At 42.6% G+C, this 26,666-nt stretch overlaps 1 protein-coding gene and 1 long non-coding RNA gene across 2 annotated transcripts in view; one reads left to right on the top strand and one right to left on the bottom strand.

Moving 5' to 3' along the window:
• LOC147057296 (uncharacterized) overlaps positions 1-23,497 on the top strand; it is a 61,784-nt gene extending 38,287 nt beyond the window's left edge. The window contains exon 3 of the long non-coding RNA XR_015066108.1: positions 22,976-23,497. This is a non-coding gene — a long non-coding RNA (uncharacterized LOC147057296). The remainder of the gene's footprint in view (positions 1-22,975) is intronic.
• pou4f2 (POU class 4 homeobox 2) lies at positions 13,649-15,071 on the bottom strand. The gene is made up of 2 exons (XM_085912329.1): positions 14,817-15,071; positions 13,649-14,635 (listed from the first exon to the last, which is right to left on the bottom strand). The coding sequence occupies exons 1-2, from the start codon at positions 15,069-15,071 to the stop codon at positions 13,649-13,651; spliced, it is 1,242 nt and encodes a 413-aa protein (XP_085768455.1).
• Positions 23,498-26,666: the final 3,169 nt, after the last annotated feature.

Raw genomic sequence — 26,666 nt, 5'->3', positions numbered from 1 at the left:
CCTAGAAATCACAAAAAAATTTAAACCTATTCAAACCTGTACATTTTAAATGTCAAACTGTTTTTGTTTTGTTTGTGCATGATCACTTGTTGCTAGGCAGAATTTATAAAGCGCGATGATAACTGCCCCACAATTACCTTAAGGTCATCATGCTTTAAATTTTAAAAAATATATATAAAGAAACTTTTGAATGTTTCGGTATTTTAGCAAGCTCCTCTGAGATCTGCTGACTGCCACTTTACTTAAAAAATAATTAAAAAAATGGAAACAGGTGTCATTTTTAAATCTGCCCATGTTCTAAATCTGAACCATCTTGAAAGTTATTCTGCTGGGCAACAATCCGTACGATGATCTTCCAGATCGATAACCCAAACGCTGCCTCTTCCAATCCAATCCCATTTTCCAGCTGCGTAATTTTTTTTTTTTTACGTCCAACAGGCTGTGAAGTGTGTATATAAATATACAATTAAACGCCCCAGTAAGCTGCGTGTTTTCATTAGAAAAGGCACCTTACAGGACTTGACCGGCGGCGGTAATTGCATGGCTTTGTGTTTACATTTATTCATGAAACCACCTTTTTTCATCCCCACTTCCACCTGTCACCCCTTTCCATTTGAGACTGCCATCAAACTCCCTGGGCTTGTTCACCGGCGAGTGATTTTGCCCAAATCTATGTGCACTCAGCCACATCCTTTATTGATTACTGGCAATGCAAACAGTACGACTCGGCGTCATATACATAATTGGACAGTTGTCAGGGGAGTCCGCTTCGCTGATAACCAGCGTCTTATTTTTCTCCCTGGCGGATGCGCACACTCTCCACACATGGTGGAAAAATATATATATTTTTTGTAATTATTTAGTTTTTTATTTTATTTTTTGTTTTATTTTTTTATTTATTATTATTATTATTATTATTTATTATGGAGGCTTGATTGGTGTTTGGATAAACCATTGTGGACCTTCTCTTAACTTGTATTGGGTTACCTCTGTATAGCTCCGATAAATTTGTCATACTTTGTCTGATTCTTTTCCAATTTTGCCGCAGATTAGTTTATGTCGTCATATTTCTTTGCTGAAAATCAAAATGAGGCCAAGTAAATACACGTATGTCTGTCCGTCTGTGTTTGTAGGACAAACGGCAGCCTGTAGGATTTCATTTTGAGACGTGCGCTTTGAAATAATAACACCTTAATGGCTGCTAAAGTCAACACCAGCCTGTCTCGGGAAAGATGAGGGGGGACTCCTTTAAAGTTTCTAGTTTAGTAATGAAAAGCACACAGTGGCTGCTGCAATTACCTGACCCGTGACACCGAGGCGATGAGTCGTCCCGGCAGAATCCCAGCTTAGCCCGGGCGGATAATAGATTCAGGCGCACAAATGCTAGAAGCAGCCACGTGTAATAACTCTATCAAACTCACGTCTCGGCCGTGTGTGTTGGACACACACCATTTTACTCCTCTTCGGCTTTTCCTTTTCTTTCCATTCCCCGGGAATGGTTGGCTTGAGGGCGTTGTGTGAGTGGGGTCAAGGTTACAACCGCTGTTTGTCTTACGTGGATACGAGAAGGTTGGGTATGACTGAAAGATCCACTTAGAAGGATTGGCACGTGGTGGAGACGGACGGACGCACGGACGGGGGGGAGGCAAATGAAGCGGCACCCAAACACCATTCATATTTAATATTGTGTAGTCTGCATAAGAGTGGGAGCCTCCATTCGCTAGCGTAAAGCGGCAGCCGGCGCTACAACGGGTGTGATGGAATCGTTTTGTTTTGTTTATCGATTGCTGATGTTTCGCTATCTGGTGGATACGAAGCGATCAGTCATGAAATTTGTAAGCAACCAGCAGAGGGTGCAAATCATTCAGGCTTAGCTGCTTTGCTGTATAAACAGGGTGTAGTAGAAATTTTAGTTGAACAGCAAAATTTGGTTTTGGGCGGTTTGAATGGAATACTAGACATTTGCAAAATATGGATATCATGGAATTATAAACTTAAAGCTGTTATTTTGTATATTGTTAGCATGGTACCCGGTTGTCGTAAGCTAGCATAAATTGCGTACGGGTACCTCGATGTTGCGACTCGAGTGGAAGCGACATGCTCAGTGATCCGAAACCGTGGAGGAAGTCGCCGCTGCTCTTTCCTCTGCTCCCTTCAAAGATGGCTGCTTTGACTCCAGTGTGTGTTTGGAAAAGCAACATTGTGAACCATAACATGCATTTTTTTTTTTTTGCACAACAGTTAGCCACTGCTCAAAAATCTAAATGGTCTTTGCAATCTATGAGCTCTTGCTAGTCTAAACAAAGTACTCTGGTTAATATTACATTTGTGAAATGAGAATTAAGATTATTTTATCCTTTTTAATCTATTTTTGGTAGCTTCCATTTTGGCCTTACACTGCCCTCTACTGGCAACTAAAATTGACATCAAACTGCTCTCGGGCTCGCATTGTGAATGTCACGAGACCAAATCCAGAAAAAAAGTGTTGTAAGTCCAACTGAGTTCTAGTGGGCATCTCCTGACCTGTTGGAAGTTTGATTTAAGGCGTTGCAGGAATTTCTGGCAAGTAGTGGCTGTTTAGTGACAACAATCTCCTGTCTTCCTCATTTCTGGGCTCTGCCACAAAATAGCTCCTCTTCTAGCACTAATGGAAGCATTTTTCTGGATCTTTCCCACTGTCTGTAAAAATCCATTGTCCAAAAATCGGATTTCTGCAGCGGTAAACTTTGGGAACACTCAACTAGCTCTGTAATGCTGCACAATACTGTAGGTTGAGAGGTGAAGAGGAGTGTGGGGGGGGGGGGGGGGGGAGCTTTGGGGGTCTCAGCACATGCTGGAGTAGCTGTCGGCTCCTCGCGAAAAGTTGCAAGTGTCAGTTTATTTTATCTCCCGCTTTTCATCATCCTGACAGAGCCCGCACGGGCCGAGGAGGAAGACCAAACCACCTGAGAGTCTCTGGAATTTGCCAGTTTGGACTACAAGTCATTAGCCCGGACCGGAGTAGTGCGCCCTGTGCCCCAAGCACCCCCCCACCCCCCTTAACCGTTGACGGGATGATTGACAGCTAAGTTGGGCTTTGATGGCGCCATCATTACGTGACACGTGCTTGAAGACGACCGAGAAATAAGGCAAAGGCCATTAAAATGTGAAGCGCCGAGACTGCAGATTAGTCCGAAACGTCTTCGTAGCAATTTCGCGCGCAGTCACTGCATGACGCAAGTAGCTGATGAGATGATGTCATCACGAGTGTCTGCCGTAATGTATAAAATAGCTTTTAACGCTTTAATTTGGCACGTTAGAGTTGTGATAGAAGATTTGATTTGATTTACGGCAGATTTAAATGTCATGCTTCCTGTAGTTCCGGCATCGAGAGGAAAATCGGGAAATATCAGGCAATTTTTTTTGTTGGCCTTTATTATTTATATTTATTTTTTGGGCATAAAAGTGATGTCTATGTCTTAGGTTGTAATATATTAATGTCTTTTTTTAAAAATGCTTTATTGTTTTATTTTGCCGATTTCCAAAGAGCCAATATTTGCCGATTAAATCTTCTGGCCGATTAATCGTCTACCACCATTTTCTCTCATGCATATGTTAAATTAAAGTCCGAGAACGTCGACTGGGTCGTCGTATCCTTCCATTGTTTCAACCCCCGTGAGGAAACAGTTTACAGCAAACAGCGACCCGGTAAAAAACCCCCGTAAAAATGGCGTCTTTTCCAGCTGCTGTTTTATTTGTATATTTTTTTTCTCCCTCTGCCTGTAGGGCGGTGGCCCCTCATTACAGGCCTTTCCCGCCTCCTTTATTTCACTCCATTAGGCAGCCCTCTCCTCTCTCGCCTGCACATATGACACGGGCCTAATCAATACTCTCCCACTGGCTTCCTCAACGGGCGCCTCCAATGAATAGATTGCAGTGGAGCATTAATTGAATTGTGCTGCGTGTGGAGCGCCAGAGCGCACCTTTTATTGGACAAACACAAATATGCTTTCTGATAACGCCTCAAACCACCAACTAGCCACACAATCTTTTTCTTTTTAACACCCCCTCCCAGACACGAGGTAGTGCGCTACATCAGTTAGCCTCGCGCCGCTAAGGTTGATGTTAGCACCTCAGGCCTCTTCTGGTGGAGGGGGTGCACCCATTGCTGACAGATGGTTCAGTGGTGGTGATTTGATGGACAGCGGCTTAAGCCCCCCCCCCCCCCCCCCCCTTATACGCCACCTGTCAAATTTTCCGCCATTTTTTTCCAGGTAGCTGTTCTGGGTGAATAGCAACAATGCGGAATTAGGTGGGGCGAGATGTCCTTGTGCCCCGCAATGCTGAGTGGGTACGAATTTCACACCTGATCTTATCACTTCTCTGCCCAATCCTAACTTTCAAACAAGTTATGTCTCCATACTTTTATGATCTAATGATTCATCTGGAATGATATTTTTCTACATCACACTAGAGGCTGACAATAGAATTTTGTAATCACTGTAAATAACCCACTTGGCAACGTTTGCCGACGGCGTGACCACTACCGCCCGTTCCCGAGTCACTTAAGCTGGTGTCGAAGCAAATATTTAGCTCATTATTAATCTTTAATAGCATTCCCGCACCGGCTGCCCCTCCCCCCCACCCCTTTTTTTTTTTTTTTCCTAAGGTCCACTATCTACGATGAAATCCCCCTACTCTCCCGTAGATATATGACACGTAATAACGGCGTGAATAAAAAAGAGATTAATAATTTAGAGTGAGCCAACAAATTAGGACCATCATTAAAGTAAGCAGGGCTCGGCAAGCGTTTTGCATAAAAGCGAAGGCGCCCCGGTTCAAGGTAATGCCGCGGCTCGTCTTGATAAAGAATTACAACATTAATTCAGCCGACGCTCGACTCATTGCCCCGACGTCCCCGGAGCATTTTCCCATGGTCGTCAAATGAAATAATGGCAGCCACCGAGGCGCTTCATTTCCATTTTTTACCCATCACACCTTGACAGAGTTTGTAGTTCACGTGTGTGTATAATTCTTTTTCATCCCCCTCGAGGGTGGTGGTGGTGGTGGGTGGGGGGGGGATTGGGACACCGGTGGTCCTCAGTATGTTCACCCCCCCCCCCTCCCTCCCCAACACAAACACTCACACTGTGACCTCTGTGGGTCAGTGTTAGAATCACAGACATGCGAGGCTTTTTGATGCGACAGCTTGACAGACGTCCTAATTGACTCTCAAAGCCGTGTCAAGTGAATGATTTAGTTATCATAATAGTTAGGATATATTGACAACCATATTATGTCAGTTTAAAAAAAAAAAATCAGTGTAGCTAAATTAGCTCAAAGCCTCAAAGGGATTCTTGTTTTGAGATTGCGCAATGCCACATGGCTTTTTGCGCAATCCCGCCACCGTCAGCTCGTATCTCCACCTGCGCTACGTTTTGCCCTTCAATGCATCCCATCCCCGCTGAGCAAACACGTCACCTCGCACAACAAGCTCCCCCTTTCAAGGCACGCGTCGCTGGAGGCGGCGTGTGATTCCGCCGTTTACCCGCCGTTTTGAATTCTTAGTTGAGCTGGGATGAAAAGATATCTGCAAAAAAAAGAAAGAAAGAAAAGATGGCAGAGATGTTTTAACCTGCTGCCGCTTTTCACCGGTTTTGCAGAGATGCTTTAATGACGCCACGCTGACATTTTTGCCTGCCGGGACGAACCTGCTCTGCTTTTTTTTTTTTTTCCGACTCCCTTGGGTGAACGCAGCGCCCTCTGATGCCTCGTGCAGTCTTGCACTCGGTGTGGTGTTGATAATGAAAGGCTTTGGGGTGGTGCAGGTGCTTTTACATAACTGCTTTGGGGTGACTTGTAAATAGGGACAGTATTACACACATTGACAGATTTATACCAGATCCTAGTCTTACTTGGGGTTAGTTAGGACTGTATAACCAACCCACATCCTGTCCTGATCTATCCTGTCCTATCTTGTCCTGTCCTCGTCCTGTCTTAACCTTTCCTGTCATGTCTCGCATTGTCCCTTCCCGTTCTACCTAGTTTCATCCTATCTTTCCTCGTCTGTCCTGTGCTGTCCTAGTCCTTACTTTCCTTTCCCATCCTTCTCAGTCCTATCCAATCCTGTCTTACTTGGTTTTATCACGTCATTGGTCCCGTGCTATACTTTACCCTGTCCTGTCCTTTGTTTTCCTGGCCCAGTCTGTCATTTCCAGCCCTGTCCTGTCTTACTAGGTCAATGTCCTATCTGTCTTTCCTGCTGTCTAATCCCATCCTGGCTCGGTCATCTCCGTTGCGTTTCTTTCTGCTGCTTTATTTGCTCATCACACCTGTTTGTCCATTCTGCAAAGCTTCTTCCAATTTTTTTTTCAGTCTGAGCAAAGTGTCCGTCTTCTTTTCTCACTCCCAATCGGAATTCACGTGCCGTTGGTTCACGCACACCTGAAGGCAAAGCAGCTTCGCTCAATTTAGCGGCTCTGATAAATCACCATTAATTAGCTAATAAAAGCCAGCAGGTGGTTTGCGGCCCAAAGACATCCACCTCACCATCGTGAATAATGAATCGTGGACTTGGGGCCGTGGGGGGATGGGAGGGGGCTCCAATCAAGTGTGTTGCTATTCGGCAATCCAGCCCAAAGGAATACAAGTGGCACTGACCTCAACTGAAGCATTGTGTGTTTGCGTATGTATTGTTCATGAGCATATGCAAAAGTTGACAGCCAGAGACCTCCGCACCCTTTCCCAACTGAACACGGTCAATTATTCAAACAGACAATTATTATTAGCTTGTTTTGTTTACTTCGAATTAGTTTTGACAATCTAGCCAGCGAACAAGAAATGGCAACACTATTGTTGATTTTTTTTTTTTTACTCCTATTAGCATCTATGCTAGTCCTAATCCAAAATCAGCTAAGAAAAAAATGGCAACACTATTGTTAAGAAAATTGTACTCCTATTAGCATCTCTGCTAATACAAATCATCTGATAAAACTGGATTATATAGACACTCATGAATAATCAAAGTAAATCAAACATAAGGATTTGAAATCTCCCAAAATTCTCGATGACGTCGCTGAGGTGCCAACACGGTTTGTTGACTTTGACGCCGTCTTTATCCCTCAAAGCCCGGCGTTGACGACGTACGCCGCTTATGTCATTAGCAAAAGTTGAGTCGTTTACCAACGTCCCGCCTTGTTAAATGTGACCGCGCGCTCGTCGTTGATGTATTTTTAATCATGCTAATATTTTAATTAGCCCCAGACCCCCTCCTCAGCTCCCGCACAGCCTCTCTGGCTGCATGTGTAATCTCAAGAGTGCGATATTTAATGTGACGCACATATACTCTTCATGTTTTACAGATTGAGATTTTTTTTTCTTCGTCATAGAAAATGGTGAAATCATCTCTTCCAAGGTGTCATATTATTATTATGAAGATAATTCAGGTCAACATTCAAGTGTCTCTTATTAGAAACCATACTGCAGCTCTGCTTACCTTTTGATTTTGACAAGAGTTTGTGAAGTCCTGCTTGAAAGTGGCGCATCTTCAGCTAGCCTAGCTTCTAAGTCACGAAAAGAGTGTCGTAAATCAAGTGACGTCACACGAGCGAGTAGCCTATAGGCCGTTTTGTAATTTGATTGACGGGTTGAATTTGAGCAGCGCGTGTGTCTCGTCATAGCCGTGGGGCTTTTTTTTTTTTTTCTGTTTTTTGATGATGAGATCACGCGAGTGTGTGACCTCAACGCCTCATCGCTCACCACTGTCTCATTCCCTTTATTTACATCTGTCTTTAGCATTCTAATTACTCCCTTTATTGCTTTGCCCCGGAGGAAGCTGTTACACCAAGGGGAGGCGAGTTGAGGGGAGGGGGAGTAAAATGGACTGGGGGTGGGGGGGGGGCGTTGTAACCAATATCAGAGCCACAAAACCAAAGATATAAAAAGGACGACGTGGCTTGCCAGTGAACCCTCCGTTTCCTTTTAGTCCATTATAAAGTCAATGTTTTGCTTCAATTGAGTTTAGGCACATTTATTTATTTATTTATTTATTTATTTATTTATCCGCATTGTAGTTTTATATGTGTTGGAACGAAATATGTTTTTGTTTTTTTTGTTTTTACTAAATTTGGTAACATAATATTTCTGTTACTTGGCTTTTTAATATTTGGCTGTTGTTACACTTTTGCTTATTTTCAACAAAATTTTGCAACTTGATTTTTCTTTGTTTTCACCCGTTTTTTTGACCAAATATATCTGCTCTAATTACAGTTTTATCCAGAACCATATTTGGTTCCTTCCTTTTCCTTCAGATGCATTTCAGTCTATTTTTGGGTGAAATATTTCGTGTCGTCCCATTTCTGGGACCAATCCTGTTATATAACACTGCTTCAATTTTGTCTTTGCACCATCTTCTTTAATCGAATTTTGGTCCGTTTCTGGATGAAATTTGTCGCTTGTCTTCTATTGCTTACACTCAAGGTAGACCTTGACAATACGAGGTATTTCTGACATTTCTATAAGAAAATTTCATAACAACCATCCTCTCCCCAGCGGTATCTATTTTTCGTCCTAGTATGAAATGGCGTGACGACGGGAGCACTGCAGCCTTTTTAATGAGCTCTCAACTTTAAAGACTTGAAGGATATTAACAAGCCGCTTGACAAATGGCACTTAGAAGCACATTAAAGACACAGCTAATGGCGCGCATAATGACGGCTAATTTTCGATCAGATATAAATTAGAGCCCCCAACAGTTATTTGCCTTAAGGACTTTATGTAAATGATCCCACTCCATGTGTGTGAGAAAGAGAGTGAACACAGCACTCACTGTGCTAATGATTAATAGATTGGCAACAGAACCTGCCTGTCCGGGGTCACCATTAACACACACACATACCCCAAACATGGCGAGTGGGGGTTTGGCGCCTGATGAGCGAGACCCCTTTTCCGTTAAATATTTGATAGCCGAGAGGCGCTTTTTTGACGCCATCTTTAGTGTGGGCGAGGTCACATGGCAGCCTGCCTGACCCAACGCGTCGGCCATGTTGCTGTCAGAGCTCATGCTAGGCTAACGCGATTAGCCAGGAAAATTATGTGTTTTTCGTTGCCGTTATTTACTTTTTTTTATTGAGGTTAAAATTTTATTCGTCTTTATTTTTTAGCTGCAGCTAATAACAAAATTATTATTCTTTTACAAAAAAAAGACAATTACTAGCAATTATTTTTTTGTGTGAGTATTAAATCATTAAATCAAACCATTTGCCTATAAGGGTTTCAAAATGGACCAAAGAGCTGCATAGGCTTATGGGAAAACAAAATATTTTTATATTGTGCTCAAATCAGATGTGTTAGCGGTGTCGTCACTGTATTTCTGTAACCTCGAATCTTTGGCTCATTATCTTAAGAACAATTTATTAAGAAACCTAATCATTCTCTCTCTCGCTCTTCTTTCACTTTCTCTCTCTCTTGTTAGCTTCTCTCTCTCACTGCAATTTTTTTAGATTAAACTGGAAAAGCCTTCCTCGTGTGATTTCTTTCATGTGTTTAAAAGCATTGAAGTCATAAATGTTTAATGCAGGGGCGTCAGGTCTGGTCTACGCATGTGTGAGCAGGTGGTCACATATACGTTTGTTTTTTTTCTTTTTAAATGTATTAGGAATTTAAGAATTGAAATAAATGTTAATAATTTATTTAAAATATCTGTTCAGTCCATTTGCTAATTTAGCTTCTAGCTTCTCATTGGGAATGTGCCACTAATATAACTTGGATTTTACAATTTAATGTAAAAAAATGTTTTACTTAATAATAATTTCAGAATCAAAAATTAAAATAAGATAACTATTATATTTAGCGGTCGAAATGGACAACTGTCTAAATTAAGCTGTCTTGTAGTCCCCCCCCCAAAAAAAACAAAAAAATCATAGCTGATTCGTTGGTATGTGTGAGGGGAAAAAAACACCAAAAACACTAATGGATGCATTCATATTAACTCTGTTATTAATATTTCACCACAGAAAATAACAACTGCAGAGGCCACATGTTCACGTTGACAAATCAAATTTTAGTTTTGTTTGATTACAGTGACGTCGAATTCGTGCGACGTCTCTCTTTTTTTTTTTTTTTTTTGTTGAAAGGCAGACACTTGGCGTAAATGTACAGTTAAAATATTCCACTCGTGGGTCCCCAGGCGGAGCTCCGACAGTCCCTGACTTCATTAAAATTTCATCACTAGCCCCTCTGTGTGTGTGTGTGTGTGTGTGTGTGTCTGTGTGTGTGTGTGTCTGTGTGTTTGTGTGCGTGCGTGCGTGCGTGCGTGCGGGGGTGAGAAAAAGGGAGCGATAGAGTGGGATGTATATTGTGACCAAAATTGTCATATAATAATAATAATATTAATAATAATATACCTAAAAAGTTGTCATGATGACTGCTGCCCTTTGTTTGAATTTTGATTTCTTTTCTTTTTCAATGCACCGCACTTGCATAGAAGAGAAATCCCTTCGAAATCAATCTGGCATTTTGTATTGAAATGAATTGCATTGTTTTGTATGGAGTCGGTTTGTTGTCACTTGCTGGAAATGAGAACAAGCTGACTTTTGCATGTCTTGCAATTTCATAGCTTGTCTTCAATTTACTCATCGTTTCCTAGTCTTATTTTGGGTATTAGAACATGTATTGAATGTTTAGCAACATTTTGGGAAATAATTATTCCGGTTAAAAAAAACATTTCCTTGCAATATTATTCAAAGGATGTCAAATTTAGGCGGATTTTTTGCTTGGTCTTTTTCCCGCAAATAGCGGTGTCTCTGTAAATATTACATGATGTGTGTGTGTGTGTGTGTGTGTGTTTGTGTGATGTTCGTATTTTCTTCCAGTTTTTGTTTTTTCACAATATTGCGTGCGTGTGCGATTCACGCCCCTCACGTGGGTGCCAAAGCAGCAAGCGTGCAGCTTGTCATCATTGTTAATTTCACGTCCCGAAGAGACCCTCTTTCTCACTCACACACACACACACACACACACACACACACACACACACACACACACGCACACACTCCTCGGTTCTCCCTGACCAGCAGTAATTAAGCTAATGACTCCTTAAGTGGCGCTTCATAATGATCTTCTTTTCATAATTCCATGTGTAATTTAATAATTCCGCCCTTATTAGCGTATTAAGTGAATGGCTCATTTAGGAGAGGAGGTGGGTGGTGTACCGGGAGCATCTTTTAATTGATGGCTGTCTGCAACAAAAGAGCTTCTTGATGACATCACTCAATGTGTTTATTAGGAAGCCAACCAAATATCTAATTTTGCCTTTGCAAAGATGATAATAATGAGTATGAATTTAGTCATGTGTTTGTTGTTGAGGGACACTGCATTTGTTTTGTTCCTTAAAAAAAATATTTTGGTTGTCTTGACTATTTTACAAACCACTTAAAATTTTTGAGCAATTTTTTGGATGACGACCATAATTTTGTTTTCAAAGGCAGAATTTGGGTTCAAGATTGTGAGTGCTGTGCATTTAAAATATATTTCAAGACTAGAGAACCGCATTTTTCCAATTCTGCCCCAAGAAGCAGCCACTTCACATAAATAGACAGAGTATAAAACCCCAATATGTATAGTAAATGGTCTTAATGTTATTATAAAAAGACGCTGATGTGCCTACGTGCGTGTGTATACACAAGCATATATATATATATATATATATATATATATATATATATATATATATATATATATATATATATATACACAGTCACAAATACCTATACAATATAAAACAGCATTTCTGAAGAAATTATTGAAGTAAAACACAACGTTTAATGTACCTAATGTGATTGCATTATAAATAGAAAAAAAAATGTCCTTGATTAAATAATGGAAAAATTCTCAAATGTCAAATCACAGTATATCTCCTGCAGGAGTACCTAATGTAATGGCATGAAGTGTTTGGAATATTGCCACCCTCTGGCGTTGACGTCATGTGATCAGGTCTACCTAAGATTGTGTCCGGTATGGCTTTCGAAGGACACGTTCGGTGGGTCGCTCTCCCCGCGCGCGCATATTGAAACTCTCCATAATCTTCATGCAGATCCTTCAAAGGATGGATTTAAACACAGATAGGTATTTTTGGGGAGAGGGTAATGGAGGGGGGGGGGGGGGGGCTCGTTGGCAGGCGAGCTGTTTTTCTGGCAGGCTGACATCTGGCAAGAGCCCCCGCCCAGCTCCCCCCCCGCCCCCCCGAACCGCTCCAGGGAACCTTCCAGGCCTCCGTAGAGCCCCTAATTAAGACTCTAATAGAATATTAGCATTTGCTCTCAGGTAAGCGTAAACTGTGCATGGGGGCTGCCGCCAGTCATGTGACACCTTTTAAAAAGAAAATCATAATCCAAGTTGCATTTTAACAACAAAAATGGCAGCGTGTGATAGGTAGCCCAATTTATTTATTTGATATTAGGAGTTGTGCATGCACACACTGCTGTGTTGCTATCAAGCGTTTTCCCCTCCTACCTTATCAATAAATAAACAGATGAATTCATAAATACAAAATAACATTAGCATGTCTGGATGGATTTTTTCCCCTCCTTCCAAATGGCAAAGTTTGTTCTCTTATGAAACACACATTGCAATTGTTAAATAAAATCCCATGAATAAATTATAAGCGGGGAAAGGGGGGGGAGTATTAATACTAATTTAACCGGGAGTTTTTGTTCGTTTGAAATAAATCAACATACACCATACAGAAAATACCTCAGCTAAAACAGCAAATACAGGGGAAAAAAATAGGAATAAATGTGCAATCGATGAGATTATTTACATTTCGCTTTCCCGCTTCCACGAAGCGATCAATCGAAACTCATCAAACGAGGTGATTCGTACAAGCAAAACGACGCATACATTTGTACAAATAAATAAATAGCGGGGAAGGGGTGGAAATAATATCTATTTATATATATACTGTCTATTTATAGCGATTGTACCACCTTAAATGTTCTTGAAAAACGTGAGAATTCGTTTAAAAACAAGAAGAAGAAGAAGGGGAGGGGGCGATGAAGGGTGTGGGGGGGGGGGGGGGGGGGGGAATCCCACTAAATATGTAATGAAGTAAACATGACCTCACTCCATAAATAGTTCATAAGGAGCAGCAGGCCCACGCTGGACTGTAAAAAACAAAACACTGGAGATGATTTGATAAAATCTGCCCATCCCTGATGAATTTTGCCAACCCCCCCCCCCAACCCACACACACACGCACACAATAAGTGGAATTAATACGAATAAATTGCACGTTTAGACACGAAAACGAAGGTGTAAAGGATACATTTACAAAGATGAATATTTGGCAGTCTTCGTTCTCATTATTATTATTAAATTTCTCGTGGACCCTGCAGTGACTCCCAAGTGCTCTCAGTTGTTCCGCGTTCTGTCCCCCGTTCACTTTTTTTTTTTTTTTGTGTGAAATTCAAAAGATGAGTGGAATTTTCAAGTCTTACTTGCACGCTCCGCGGGGCTCCTTCTCCCCCCCTCCCCACGCGCTGTCTTTTTTTTTTTCTTCTTCTTCTTCTTATGCACAAAGACATGAAAAAGGAGTGTTTTGTTTGTTTGTTTTCAAATAGGAACTTATATGATACAAAGCGTCCAGTTGGAAAAAAAAGGTTGCGCGTGGCGGTTAAACGCACGCCGAGTACTTCATCCGTTTTTGTTTCTGCCGCTGGTTGCAAAACCACACGCGCACCACGTTCTTCTTGAGGTCCAGCTTCTCGGCGATGGCGGCGATCTTCTCCGACGAGGGCCTTGGCTGGATGGCGAAGTAGGCCTCGAGCGAGCGCTTCTCCGGCGCGGCGATGGACGTGCGCTTGCGCTTTTTCTCGGCGCCGTTGAAGAGCTCGGGCTTGCTGAGCTTCTCGCGGTGCGACTTCTCGGCCTCCTCCAGCCACGCCTGCAGGATGGGCTTGAGCGCGATCATGTTGTTGTGGGACAGCGTCAGCGACTCGAACCTGCAGATGGTGCTCTGGCTCAGTGAGCCCACGCCGGGGATCTTGAGCGAGGCCAGCGCCGAGCCCACGTCCGCCTGCGTCACGCCCAGCTTGATGCGCCGCTGCTTGAAGCGCTCGGCGAAGGCCTCCAGGTCTCGCGGGTCCGCGTCCACGTCGCTCATGCCCATGTGCGGCGGGAGCCCGTGCGCGTGCGCCATGCTCAGCGCCTGGTGCATGTGGTTCATGCCCGCCATGTGCGCCGGGTGTCCCGGCGTGGACACCACCGAGCCGTCCGGCCCCGCCATGGCCCCCAGTGACAAGCCCGGCGTGATGTGCTCCAGGAGGTCGCCCTCCAGGGCCTGGTGCGGCTGGTGGTGGTGGTGATGGTGGTGGTGATGGTGGCCGTTGCCGCCGCCGCCTCCTCCTCCTCCACCTCCTCCTCCCAGCGCCGACGGGTGCGAGATGGGCACCGAGGAGGCGGACGATGACGACGAGGAGGTGCAGGGCAGCGTGTTCATGTTGTGGTAGGTGGCGTCCGGCTTGAAGGGGCTGTGGTGCGGCGGCGGGTGGTGGTGGTGATGGTGGTGGAGGTGGCTCTTGCTCTGCGTCACGATGTCCACCGCGGCCAGCGCCTCAGCCCGGGCCAGCAGACTCTCGTCCAAGCCGCCGAATATATTGCTCTGCAATTGCAAATGGAACGCGCTCATGACGGCTCTCAGCTGGGAATTGGCAACCCCCTTCTTCCATTTCCACATTTCCACCCAAAAAAAAGGTCATAAAAATTCATTATAGGGAGGGGTGGGGGCAAACGGGAGTTTAAACGCTCAACCGCGATATATTGGCGAGAAGATGGCTACATACCGGCGGCGTGGGGAGACAGGCGCGTCGCATCGCCTCCGAGCTGGTGCTGATGATGCTGCTGTGGCGGGAGGAGGCACACGAGGAGCCCGACGAGGAGGAAGCCGAGGAGGATGATACCGCGTTAGAAGTGGCGGAAGACGAAGTGGACGACGTGGAGATGTTGGCGCCGGAGTGCAGAGATGCGTACTTGGCTTCGGCCAGGCTGGCGTGCGCCATGGCGAAGGGCTGCTTGCTGCTCAGAGACATCATCATCATGTTGGCGGCGGGTCCGAGCGAGGGGCCGTGCTCCCCTTTTTAACAAAAAAAAAAAAGAAAACAAATCTGGGGAGGAAAAGGGGTGACTCCGCCTCCACCTCGTCTTCTACTTTCTTGGGATTTCAATCAATGCAGGGAAGGGAAAAAAGTTATCACACGTCGAGTTTTTTGCAAAACGAATGCAGCTCGTTTTTTCCATGCGCGAAAAAAAAAATCCACAAATCAAATGAAGCTTTTTTTAGATGAGTCCTTGTTGACGTCAAGAATGTCAAAAAAAATAGCCGTAGAAAAAAAAATCGAGTTAGCCAGGATGATTTTTTAATGGAAGAGAAAGTTTCCAGGTGGCCGCAGGTTGGCTTCTCAGGCTCCGCCACGATGCCGAATGCTGCTGGGACTCCAAGTGGCGACGCTCTGAGGCGGAGGGCAGACAGACTCTGCGGTCCCCGCCCCCTTTCTCTCCCTCCCTCACACTCACACACTCTCTCTCTCTCGCCATCACACACACACACACACACGCGCGCGCGTAACACACACACCTGCTCCAGCTCCCCCTTTTTCATGATTTATTATTCTTCATTAGGCGCCGCATCGTTGGCGCCGCAGGGGGGACTACGCGCAATTTGACCGTACCTCTGTTTTGCTACAATCTTTTTCAACTCCAAAGCTATGAACTTCCAATATCCTTCTAATGTATTACAATTTAGTCCAAATGTTATTTAATTGTCGAAATTCTGTTTTTTAAATAATAAAACTCGTGTAAAAAAATAAATAAATATATATATATATATATATATATATATATATATATATATATATATATATATATATATATATATATATATATATATATATATATATCTCACAATGTAATACATACACACATACTTATATATGGCAACAAAGTATATATATATATATATACATATATATATAAGTATATATATATATATATATATATATATATATATATATATATATATATATATATACTTTGTTGCCATATATAAGTATGTGTGTATGTATTACTTTGTGATAAATGGATGTTATTAATATTTCAAAAGCTTTGCTACTCTTACCCACCAGAGATGCAATAAGCAAGCAAAAAGCATATTGCAATTAAGTAAACAATTAAGTAAATATTTAAGAACAAAGGTTGTGTAATAATTTGGCACGATTTATTGTAAAATAGAATATACTGTAAAATAAAAAAAATCCTCTGAAATGTCTTTAGAAACAAATGACAAATAAAACTGTTTAGTAGTATAGGTGTAGAATGATCACCTTAATCAGAAATCCAAAAACCAAGTGAACTCTTGGAGCTTTTAACAAAAATAAAAAGCGATGAATTAAAATGCATGTGACAGCAGGTTGTCATTTTGCATTAAAACGTCAAACAATTAACAGGCGGCTCATTTGTTTAATTTATGTGCCATGTTACCTCCCCCAGTGCGGCAGGGGGCGCTGCAGGCACCCCCCCCCTCGCCACTATAAGGGGCGAATGAAGGCTTTTCTGAGTGACGTCACACCTTTCCAATCAGTGTCTGCTCGCATGTATATATATATGTACGCCTGCCCCCCGATACAATTTTCAAGAAAGCATTCATATTTCACCACGCTAAATCGCCCCATATGAAATTTTAATACACGGGTGAGCCGGGAAGGGGGGGGGGGGAAATCCCTATATGTCAAATGAATGTTGTTTTTTATTATAATTTTGGGTAACAATTAGCTTCTTACCACAAATGAGGTGAAAAATGTGCAGCAGTTGTTACGAATATATGAATATATTTTTAGAATGTATGATGTGGCTTGTCCACAAATTAAATATCTCAATGATAAATACAACTATAGAGTCAATTCCCAAAAGGATTTAGTAGGATTTTGCCAAACAATGTTTTTGGGTGGAAAAGTCAATTGTCCAAATTTGAAAACACACCTGATAATGAATAGATGTCACAATTTAAAAATATTGCTTGCACAGGAATTATTTTGAATAAAACATAACAGCATGGAAACAATTCCCAAAAGGATTTTGTAGGATTTTGCAGAAAAAGGGTCGATTTGTAGAAAACAGACTTGAAAAGACATCATCTTGTAATGAATGGCTGTTATGAAAACAATATGGCGTGTACGGGATTTGTCTTGTGCCTGCACATCAGCTTGGACCTTTCCCAAGAGGCTGGATTTTGTAAAAAAAAAAAAAAAAAAAAAAAAGCATGAATTTTATTAAAATAAACAAATCACCTTGACCCTGGTGAGGAGTCAGAAAATGGATCAATGGCAATATCATTTAAGGCCGTTGACAATAATACAGAGCACTATATAGCATATTCTAGCCAGATTTAATAAAATTTTATGCCCCCCCCCAATACACAAAAAATGGTGAATACAAAACTGTTTTATGATTGTAAATGCAGATTTTCTGCAAAATCTGAGCGGCTTCACAGCAAATTTAGAAGGATTTAAGATGGATCAGGGGCGGAGCTAGGTGGTGGCTTGGGGTGGCCACAGTCACCCCTTGACAAACACTAACCACGCCCACACCTAGAAGAAATTTTCAGTATGTGAGAATGTTTTGTCATTTTTACATGGATGTGCTATTCTTCGACCATTTGATATTATATGATCATATTCCGTCTAATAACTTCACATTTAAAAAGTAAACATACAACTGATCGGAATGCAAACTCTAAAAGAATCTGTGTTCAGCAAAAACAAAATGGAAAGAAGAAAAATATGCATTATTTCAATGCATGTATTTATTTCAATCAAATTATTTGTCATTAAATTGTAACATCGTTACATTATTTCAATGAATTAATTGGGGCTTAATAAAGAGAAGATAAAATGTCCGATCGCTTCAGCTAAATTCAAATAACTCCAAGAAAGCCTCCAGGAAAGCTGAGCTCAAAAACACGCGGTGCAGTTGTTCCTTCACATCCTTGCAAATCATCTTCCAGCCGCCGTCATACGCGTACAGTAATTGAAAGTCCAATTTTTTGTCGTTTTTGGGGGGCTGCGAGGGGTGCAGTCTTACCTTACTTGAAAAAATATATATATATTTTTTTTAAAAAGCCAAACCTCGGTGGAGTTCCGCTCGGAGAAATAAGAAGAAAAGTACACAGCGTTGACTTCAAGGCTTTCTGGCAGCGCAAAAGTGCAGCGTATGAAAATAAAAGTAAAACACAGCCAGCGCAAGCAGCAAAGCTTCTACAACTCAGGTGACTTGTTTGCTTTTTTATTATTTTTTGCTTCTTCTACTCTCTCACTGTTACACAAAGAGATTCGCCGACTCCTACTCCACCCCCCCCCCCCTGCCCCCACCACCATCATCATCGTCCCTCAGGAGCTCTCCATGTTAACAATCCCAATTACACACGAGACCACCCGAGACAGCTGTTTTTATTACCGAATCTCCGCTCTGTTCACCGAGGAAGAGAGAGGGAGAAGTAAATGAAGTCTCCCGACTGCTTCTGAGCTCCCTCCTCCCAACTCTTACAAGCGAGAGGTCAGGAAACGGAGGCTTTATTTATATTTGATCGTCTGTTCCGTACCTGGGACGGCGATAATGCCTCCGAGGCTTTAATGTGTTGTTTAAATGCATTGGGCCAAAAGAAGGGATTGCCTAAGTGGCGCCGGGCCCCTCTTGAGTGGATAATGATGTAGCAAATCACTACTAACGGCTTGAAAAATGCAGTAAGTCAAAAAACTTGACACGCCGGCTCCCTCTAGTGGTATGAGAAGGAATTGCAGTCTAAGTCCAGTTCCGTTGTGTTTAACTTTATAGCACACATTTTTGCGTCATTTACGTCTGAACTTTTAGCATTATCCAATTTCGATTTAGGTGTGATTTGTTTTTATGTATTTTTTGTTTATCTGTTCTTTCGTAAAAAAAAAAAGGTCACTATGGTCGAATTCTCGCAGTCCAGCATTTTGACGGTGGCTGAATTAACATGCTAACTGTATACTAGTGTTTTGTTGGTAACAATAACCCGAGATGGTGACTGTCTAGTGTTGGAAAAACTCCACATAACAGCAAGCAACCTTTTGGGATTGTGTCGGTCGGTTGCTGGTATTTCTGTGGCCTGAGATTTTCCCGCGTCCGGTGCGCCGTGTGCCTACAGGCTGCTGGGGCAGCAGATGAGAAGGTCAAGTCTCATAATAGTGTCACATAGCTGTAGGTAGTATGGATCAATATGAAGGCGTATAATACCTGACGGACACTCAAATAAAAACCTCTCTGGCAGACAAAAAAAAAAAAAAAGAAATGAAATCTTTTCTTTCCCTGCTTCTGGTGGCCATCATATTGCCTTTGTGAGATATGGAAGTCACTGAACAATATGATAGCACACACGTGTCTGCTTGATGACATGAACACTATTTAAATAACCAATAGAAACATCTTTTATGAAATATTCGCCCGAGACATATTTGGACGAAATTATTTTCATCTGCTTGTTAATTAAACCGATGAATCAATTCTGCCTCTGAAATGAAGTTACAGTCTTAACGCATTCGCTGCCAGCTCAGTTAAAATACAACTTTGAATGCATTAATAAAATAAATATAACCAATTTTTGATTAAGTTTTTGGATTTTCTGAAAAAAATAAATGATAGCCTGGCTGTCTATAACATTTCAGTTAAAATTTTTGATTAAGTTTTTGGATTTTCTGAAAAAAATAAATGATAGCCTGGCTGTCTATAACATTTAAGTTAAATTTTTGATTAAGTTTTTGGATTTTCTGAAAAAGATAAATGATAGCCTGGCTGTCTATAACATTTAAGTTAAATTTTTGATTAAGTTTTTGGATTTTCTGAAAAAAAGGAATTATATCCTGGCTGTCTATAACATTGAAGTTGTTTGGATTTGTATGTTGATAGCTCTGCTAAAAAAAAAAAAGCATTGTTGGCCACCGGGAAATCCGTAAAAAACGCTCACCGTCGATCGAGCACGTCATGCCGTGAAGCGCATTTAAAGGCGCGGGCATTCCATGTTCCTTTGAGTGAACCTGACCTCGTACGTCGACACTCGAGTCACACCTTCTCACACATAAAGCATGTCAAGTGCCATGCAAAGTGATTAATACCGCCTGCGCAGGAGTGGAGTGGAGCTGAGACCGAGCCGAACATCCCTCATTAGTTTGACTGTCCCGAGCGGTAATACATTGCTTGTCATCGGCGTGATGCTAATTGACCTCCTTTCCCCTTTTCTTCTGCACAAATGAAAAGATTTCCTCCGCCGTGTGATGGCGCGTGTCACGATGTGATCTGACAAATTAAAAAGCTCTCGCCTGTCACGCTGTCATGGCCGCCTCATCAGCTATAATGATCAGTTTTCTTCCACCGCAAGCGAGTGTGTGCGTCGCCGCTGTTCATCGTCACTCTCACCTTGCGTTTGTTTATTGTCTCTCGAAGATGATGAAGCGTTGTTAACCCGACACCATCGAAGGCCATGCTGGTTTTCTCTCCGTTTACATTCATCCAGAGGTCCCAGAGGTCGTCCGATTTAGATATCGACCCGTGGGAAACGTACAGCTCAAATAGCTTAAGCATAATGGCAGCTTTTGCTTTCCAGAAATGTGGGAGCGGAGGAATCGGCTGCAAATTGTAAAAATCCACAGCAAAGGCATTAGAAAAATTTACCCCTCTTGCCCCTATGGCGAGGGGGATTTTTCAATTGGAGTTCCTCAGGGAACTTTACTAGATCCTTTTATTTTTTTTATGAAAGGTTCCGAACCATTTTTCTTTCTTAGATACAATAGATCCGGTTTTGAATGAAGTTGACCCACCAAAACAAGTAAATAATTTTGAGTGGAGTCCCTCAGGGAAATGTACTGGATCAAAACTGTCCTTCAAAATCCAATTATAGCTGCATCGGTGAAACCATTTCCACCTTTTCTTTCATTTCCCTTCCCTCTCCTTCTTTGCGACCAGTAGCCTTAGCATGCTAACATGACGACAAGGCTAGCTACCGGCCGACTCTGTGAATGTAACATTATCTTGATGTACATAAGTGGCATAGAGCCAGCGGTGATGACACGCGGTGATCAAAGTGAGTCGTTCAGGAGGTTGGACAGGGCCATGAAAACGCAGGTCTGTAACGCTAATGTTGTTCAAACGCTCCGCTGGTTCACTGAGAACGAGTCACTCCCCCCCCCCCCCCCCCTTCCATGATCCTCTTGTGTCCTCCCCTCCAAGAGGTAATGGTGCATGGTTGGTCGGGTGACAGGTGTCAAGTGGGCCCTCCTCAAATCATTCATCTCACTAAGTAGAAAGCTAAAGAGGATTTCTTTTATGCCATCTTCACTGTAAATACCCTAGCTCGGTGTTGCGTCATTATAATTTTTTCATTGTAGAAATATCCAAATTAATGGAATTCCATACTGGACCAGCCAGGATGCAAATGCAAATTTTCGCATTAGCATCAATCCTAACGTTGCTTCAAAGATTTGTGCTAGTGCTCGTGAATAAAGAGCGGATAATGTCACAATGTTATATCGTTTGATTTTGCTAGCTTCTCCTAATGCGTTTGCATTAGCATTGTTGCTAACATTGCTATTTATAGGCGTGGGCAGGGCTTGGACAAACTTCATAAAACTATGAATACTAGAAAAGTGATGTTCATTAAAATCAATAAAAGCATTGAAAAAAAACAACAGAAAAGTCATTTTTATATATTTTGAATTTAATCACCCAATTAAATGTTGTTATTATATTTGTTGTAGTGATTTCACATTCAGTTTGTACTGCTGCCTTGCTCAAGAGATGAGTAAGTAAAAGAGTGAACGAGCAGGTTAGCACCCTCCCAATAGTGTGTGTGTGTGTGCACGTGTGTATGTGTGCGTCCAAACCCTTAACCATGCCCGCCTGTCTAAGCACAATCCCGCTGGGATCTGCCACGCTCTTTCCCTCTCACACACACACACACACACACACACACACACACACACACACACACACACACACACACACACACACACACACACACACACACACACACACACACACACGCACGCCCCAGTCATTAATTCCTGCTTTGCATCTCCACACCATGTAATATTTATGGGTCACCACAGCTTTGTATTCACAAATGGAAACGCCGGGAGAGAGAGGGGGAAAAAAAAAAGGGAGGCAAAAGACACGGATACCTCAATCAATCCCATAAATAAGGTTCACGTTGTCATGTCGCGGCTGCTTCCCCGCCGCTTCTGCTGCTTAGCCAGCGTTCTTGTCTATGACCTCTAAACAATTGTTTTGGATGAAGGAATGACAAGCGAGCTTTTTGAGATGGAAGTCTCGCTTTAAAAGCGAGCGACAGTGCGGGGGAGCGCTTAAGGCTAAAGTGCGACGGATGGGAATCGGAGCGGCACAATCGGCAAAAGCGCATCAGTCGGTGAAAATAAAAAACAATATAGATGACAGTGTAGTCGCTAAATTGATTGACTAGCGACCAGTCCGGGGTGTCGTGCTCCAAACGGCAACCGGAATTATAGCAAATCAACAGTGGGGTCGCCACAGAGCCCTGAGGAACTCCCAGGCGAGCTCCTCCCGCCCCTCCCGCCCCGCCCCCTCGGCCTCCCGTGGAGATTTGAGACTTTGAGCTCTAATCCACTCCCCGAATGTGCTGAGCATCCAGCCTTTGCCAGGACCCGATGTGTCACCAGAGTGCTCCCCCGGGAGCTCCGTCAGCCAATGACAACAAAGTAGCCAGATGTCTGACGCTGGCAACGTCCCAGAAGCGAGCCAACCCGCCGCGGGCCGCACATCAAAGCTACCTGAGAATTTACTCTCGGGCGTAAAAAAAAAAAAAAAATCTGCCTTGCTTACTCTACACTTCCCATTAATAACAATCTGTGAGAATTTGTATTTCTAATTAACTTCTTTCTTTCGGCGGCCGCTGTAGGACGTCGAGAACAGGAAGTCGGATGCGGCGGCGGCGGCGATGGCGGCTTTGAAGGAGCAGCATCAGCTTTAAACATCTCCTGACTTTGCCCCTTCGTAAACAAACAAACACACAAGGCGTCAGCACATTTTGGTTTAATCGGGACTTTTTTCCCCCGGATCTCCCGACACGTTTTATGCTTTGACCTGATTTGGAAGTTGAAAGAAAAATGGCCAAAATCATAAAGGATCTTATGTGGCACATTCCAGTGCACTTGGAAGTAGGCAAAGTGTTGCTTCACGACCCCCCCACCCCCCATTCTCCAATTATGCATATTACCTTTTCCTCGTCCATAGTTCACGCTAATGCTCATTTGCATTGCTCTTTTTGAGTGCGCCGTCTCTTTAAGTTCATAGTTAACGCTGCCCTTCATCGCATCCCCCGGGTGACCTTTTCCTCCTTTTTTTGTGTGTGTCTATTAAAAAAAAAACATAAAAAGATCATTTTTAACATCTATTTTTTTTGTGTCCACACACTGTGCATCCCGTCATGTTTGTAAGATTGTATTTTCTCTTCCTCGGTGAGATTTCCTCAACTCCAGTCTGCACCGAGACTTTTATTAATGTCTGCTGAATAATTGAACAGGTTAAAATTACCATGCTCTTTTTGAAATGGAAAAAAAAAATCTTCTTTTGCCCACACAATTAAACAGCATTATAGTGATTTTTACTGGAGTTAGAATTATGACTGCTTCCTGTCTCTGTGATGGACCCTCCAAGGCCTTCTTCTGTTCACTGCTCGGCTAACCTATAGAGTTGATATAAAAAGTCTACACACCCTTGTTCAAATGCCAGGTTTTGTGATTTTAAAAAAAAAAACAAGATTTCTTGAAAAACCTTTTCCATCTTCCAAGTGTTTTCTGCATTCAGGATGCTACATTAGCCTCCAATCTGTTAGCATTTTAGCATGAAACAATTCTCCAATAGGGGATACTTTCTTGTGGCTTGTTTTGTTGTCGCTGTTGCGTTGTGCTTTTTGTTGTCTTGTCTCCGGGCATGAGCAGTGCGACATAGCTGTATGACTTTTTTTTTCAAACTATTTTTGCCTTATTATAACAACAAGACCAAGGCTCTCATGAGATTTCATAGGCCGAGCGAGGCAGCATGGGACTGGTAGTGTAAAAGATCACAGGCCCGAGCTAATGCCACAGGGAAGAAGGACCCCCCAACCCCCCCCCGAACCCCTTGTTCTTTCTTGTCCTCAAAGCCGAAGAGCTTTGAGACGAGGAGATGCTTCCTATACTTGTGTTGTTGCGACGCGCTGGCAGTGCAGCATCCTTCTGTACGTTAGCGTAGCAACTGCTAGCAAGGCTGCAAGTCAGCAGCTGTTTGGAAGAAGTTCCAAACGAAAGAGCGGTGAGATGTGAAATTCTTACAGATTTCACATGAATTCCCTTGATTCTGGTTTTAGTCCCTTTTTTAATCATATTTGATTTATATATTTTATATTTGAGCATTTGGCTTGGTCTTTTATTGAGTTTATTACATACATTGTATTTGTGAATATTATTATAAGTTAATAGGTAATGTCAGGTAATGAAACCTAAAATTAAATTGTTTGTGATAAAAAAAAAAACAAAAAAAGTGAAAAAAAAGTGATTATTATAAGTCATTCGATGTTTTTCCTTTTACCCAACAATTTGTGATGATTTTCCTTAAGTCAACATCAAGGGCCGAATCATGAAGGCCTCCCCACAGGTTGACACTCTCACCGCGCAGGCTCGCCGATGACCTCCACGAGGAGTCGTGCGGGCGGGCCGACCGGCCGGCCGGCAGCTGAGAAGCATGCGCTAGGGCTTCCTCCACCTAATATGCTGTCTGGCCGCGGGGGCCTGTGGGAGCGCGCTTGGATTATTATGTTAATGCATGTGCCTCCTGCCCTCTGCTCGGTCCCAGCTGGCCCGGCTGTCGTTAGGAAGTGCTTTGCTCTGACAGAGGAGTAATATGCTCCGTGATTGAGGGGGGCCAAAAGATCGAGCTCCACAAGAGCCGCCGATAAGCATATGATAAAAGTGCCATTGTGTGTCCATGCCTTAGACACACGGCGCATGACTGAGCAATTCCTATGGATTTCACCCATGCATATGGATGAAGGCTTTTCTTGCCCCCCCCCCCCTTTAATTGCCCATAGCATTACGACTCGGCTTTATTGTAATCTTATTGCGTCTACTCTTTCATTATGTTCCGGTTCAGCCATAAATATGACGGGCCTACACATTCAAGACAAATTCATTCAGTTATTATTTACAGGCATATATTCTTTATCCTCTGCAAAGAATGACTAATATTACTGCTGTACTGAAAAGCTGAGAGAGGAGCTGGCTTGCCAGTATGGAATGAAAACTGTTAAATATTTTTTTGTTTTTCTCGTTAATTTATATGTTATATTTTCTCATTATATATATATATATATATATATATATATATATATATATATATATATATATATATTCTTTTTCATATATATCTTCATAGACCATTCATTTCAATGGAAAATAATTTACATAAGAAACGCATGGACATTTTTTTTCCCCTTCAAAAGTAAACGTACATTTCTTGAAAAGCTTGAAAGTATGAGCTTGTGTGCAGTGTAAAAAAAAAGTGTTGTAAACACAGTTTAAAGAGGCTTTCATTTGGCTTTTAGCACCCGTCCTCTTTCTTTCTTTGCTTTCACCTCAAAAGCAGCACTCTGACGTTTAGTTTGCTATTTACTCTCCAATTACGAGGAGAGGCTCTCCGCTTCCTTCACGAGAGGGTAGGACTCCTCACAAAAGACTCGTCGTCTTAATCTGGCTCGACGTGAAAGTGAGACACCAGTGAGTTGATGGAGATGCAATTGCACTTGATGAAAAAGCCAAAGAAAACCGGCCTGCTGAATGGAAGGCGGGAAAGGAAGGAGGAGGGTGTGGGAATAACACAAAGCTGGCGGCACGCTCCTGAGGACTGGAGATGAAGAACGTGAGATCGTCTCTGTTTGCCTGACATATTTACACAATTACGTGCAAAGTTGTTACTTCTTCATATGAAAACAAAATTCAGATCAGCCCTAACTCTTTTTCACCAACTTTTGGGTCATGTTGAATCAACAAAGGTTGTCCCCTCCCCGACATCATTTTTGAGAAAACAATTAACCGCGGCCCCTCTAATGAGGTGTGGGGCAAAACAATGTGGTGAGATGATTCTGTCAAGCAGGTGACAGAAGCCCCGCCCCACCCCACCACCACCACGCAGCTTCTCCCCTCCTTCCTGCACCGACCGGGGGTGTAAATATGCCAGCTCTGCCGTTTTCAGCAGCGCTTACACTCCCAGTTCAAACAATGTCTCGGGGAGATAACTGTGACAGCTCGGCAAAATTCCCAACAAAATCTCGGCAGCAACCAGGAATAGCTCTGATAAGCGTCTTCCTCCACACATGATAGAAAAAATAAAAAAAAGATGCTGTTGTTCGTTTTTGTGCCGCTCGAAGGTTTTTGTTTCTCCACGTGTGATGCTGGAAAGTGTGTTAGACAAGTTTTTTTTTTTTCCACATTTGTGGATGTCCGCTAGCTTAATGCTACTCTAAAATGAAAAACATCATAGACGCGCTACTGGAAATTAGCATTGCTGTGAATTTCCAATCAAGTCGAAAAAAATCGATTTAAATTAGTTTCCTA

Source organism: Syngnathus leptorhynchus, chromosome 5, assembly GCF_054491065.1.
Source record: "Syngnathus leptorhynchus isolate UIUO chromosome 5, UIUO_Slep, whole genome shotgun sequence".
NCBI classification, from domain to species: domain Eukaryota; kingdom Metazoa; phylum Chordata; class Actinopteri; order Syngnathiformes; family Syngnathidae; genus Syngnathus; species Syngnathus leptorhynchus.
Note: the sequence above shows the minus strand (reverse complement) of the source record. Positions and strands in the feature narration are given on the sequence as shown.

What these genes read in the sequence shown, in the direction of transcription:
- pou4f2 (XM_085912329.1), bottom strand. Translation starts at nt 15,071, where the DNA reads ATGATGATGATGTCTCTGAGCAGCAAGCAGCCCTTCGCCATGGCGCAC. An exon ending in CCTGTCTCCCCACGCCGCCG is followed by an intron (nt 14,636 to 14,816) that starts GTATGTAGCCAT and finishes TTGCAATTGCAG; the next exon opens with AGCAATATATTCGGCGGCTT.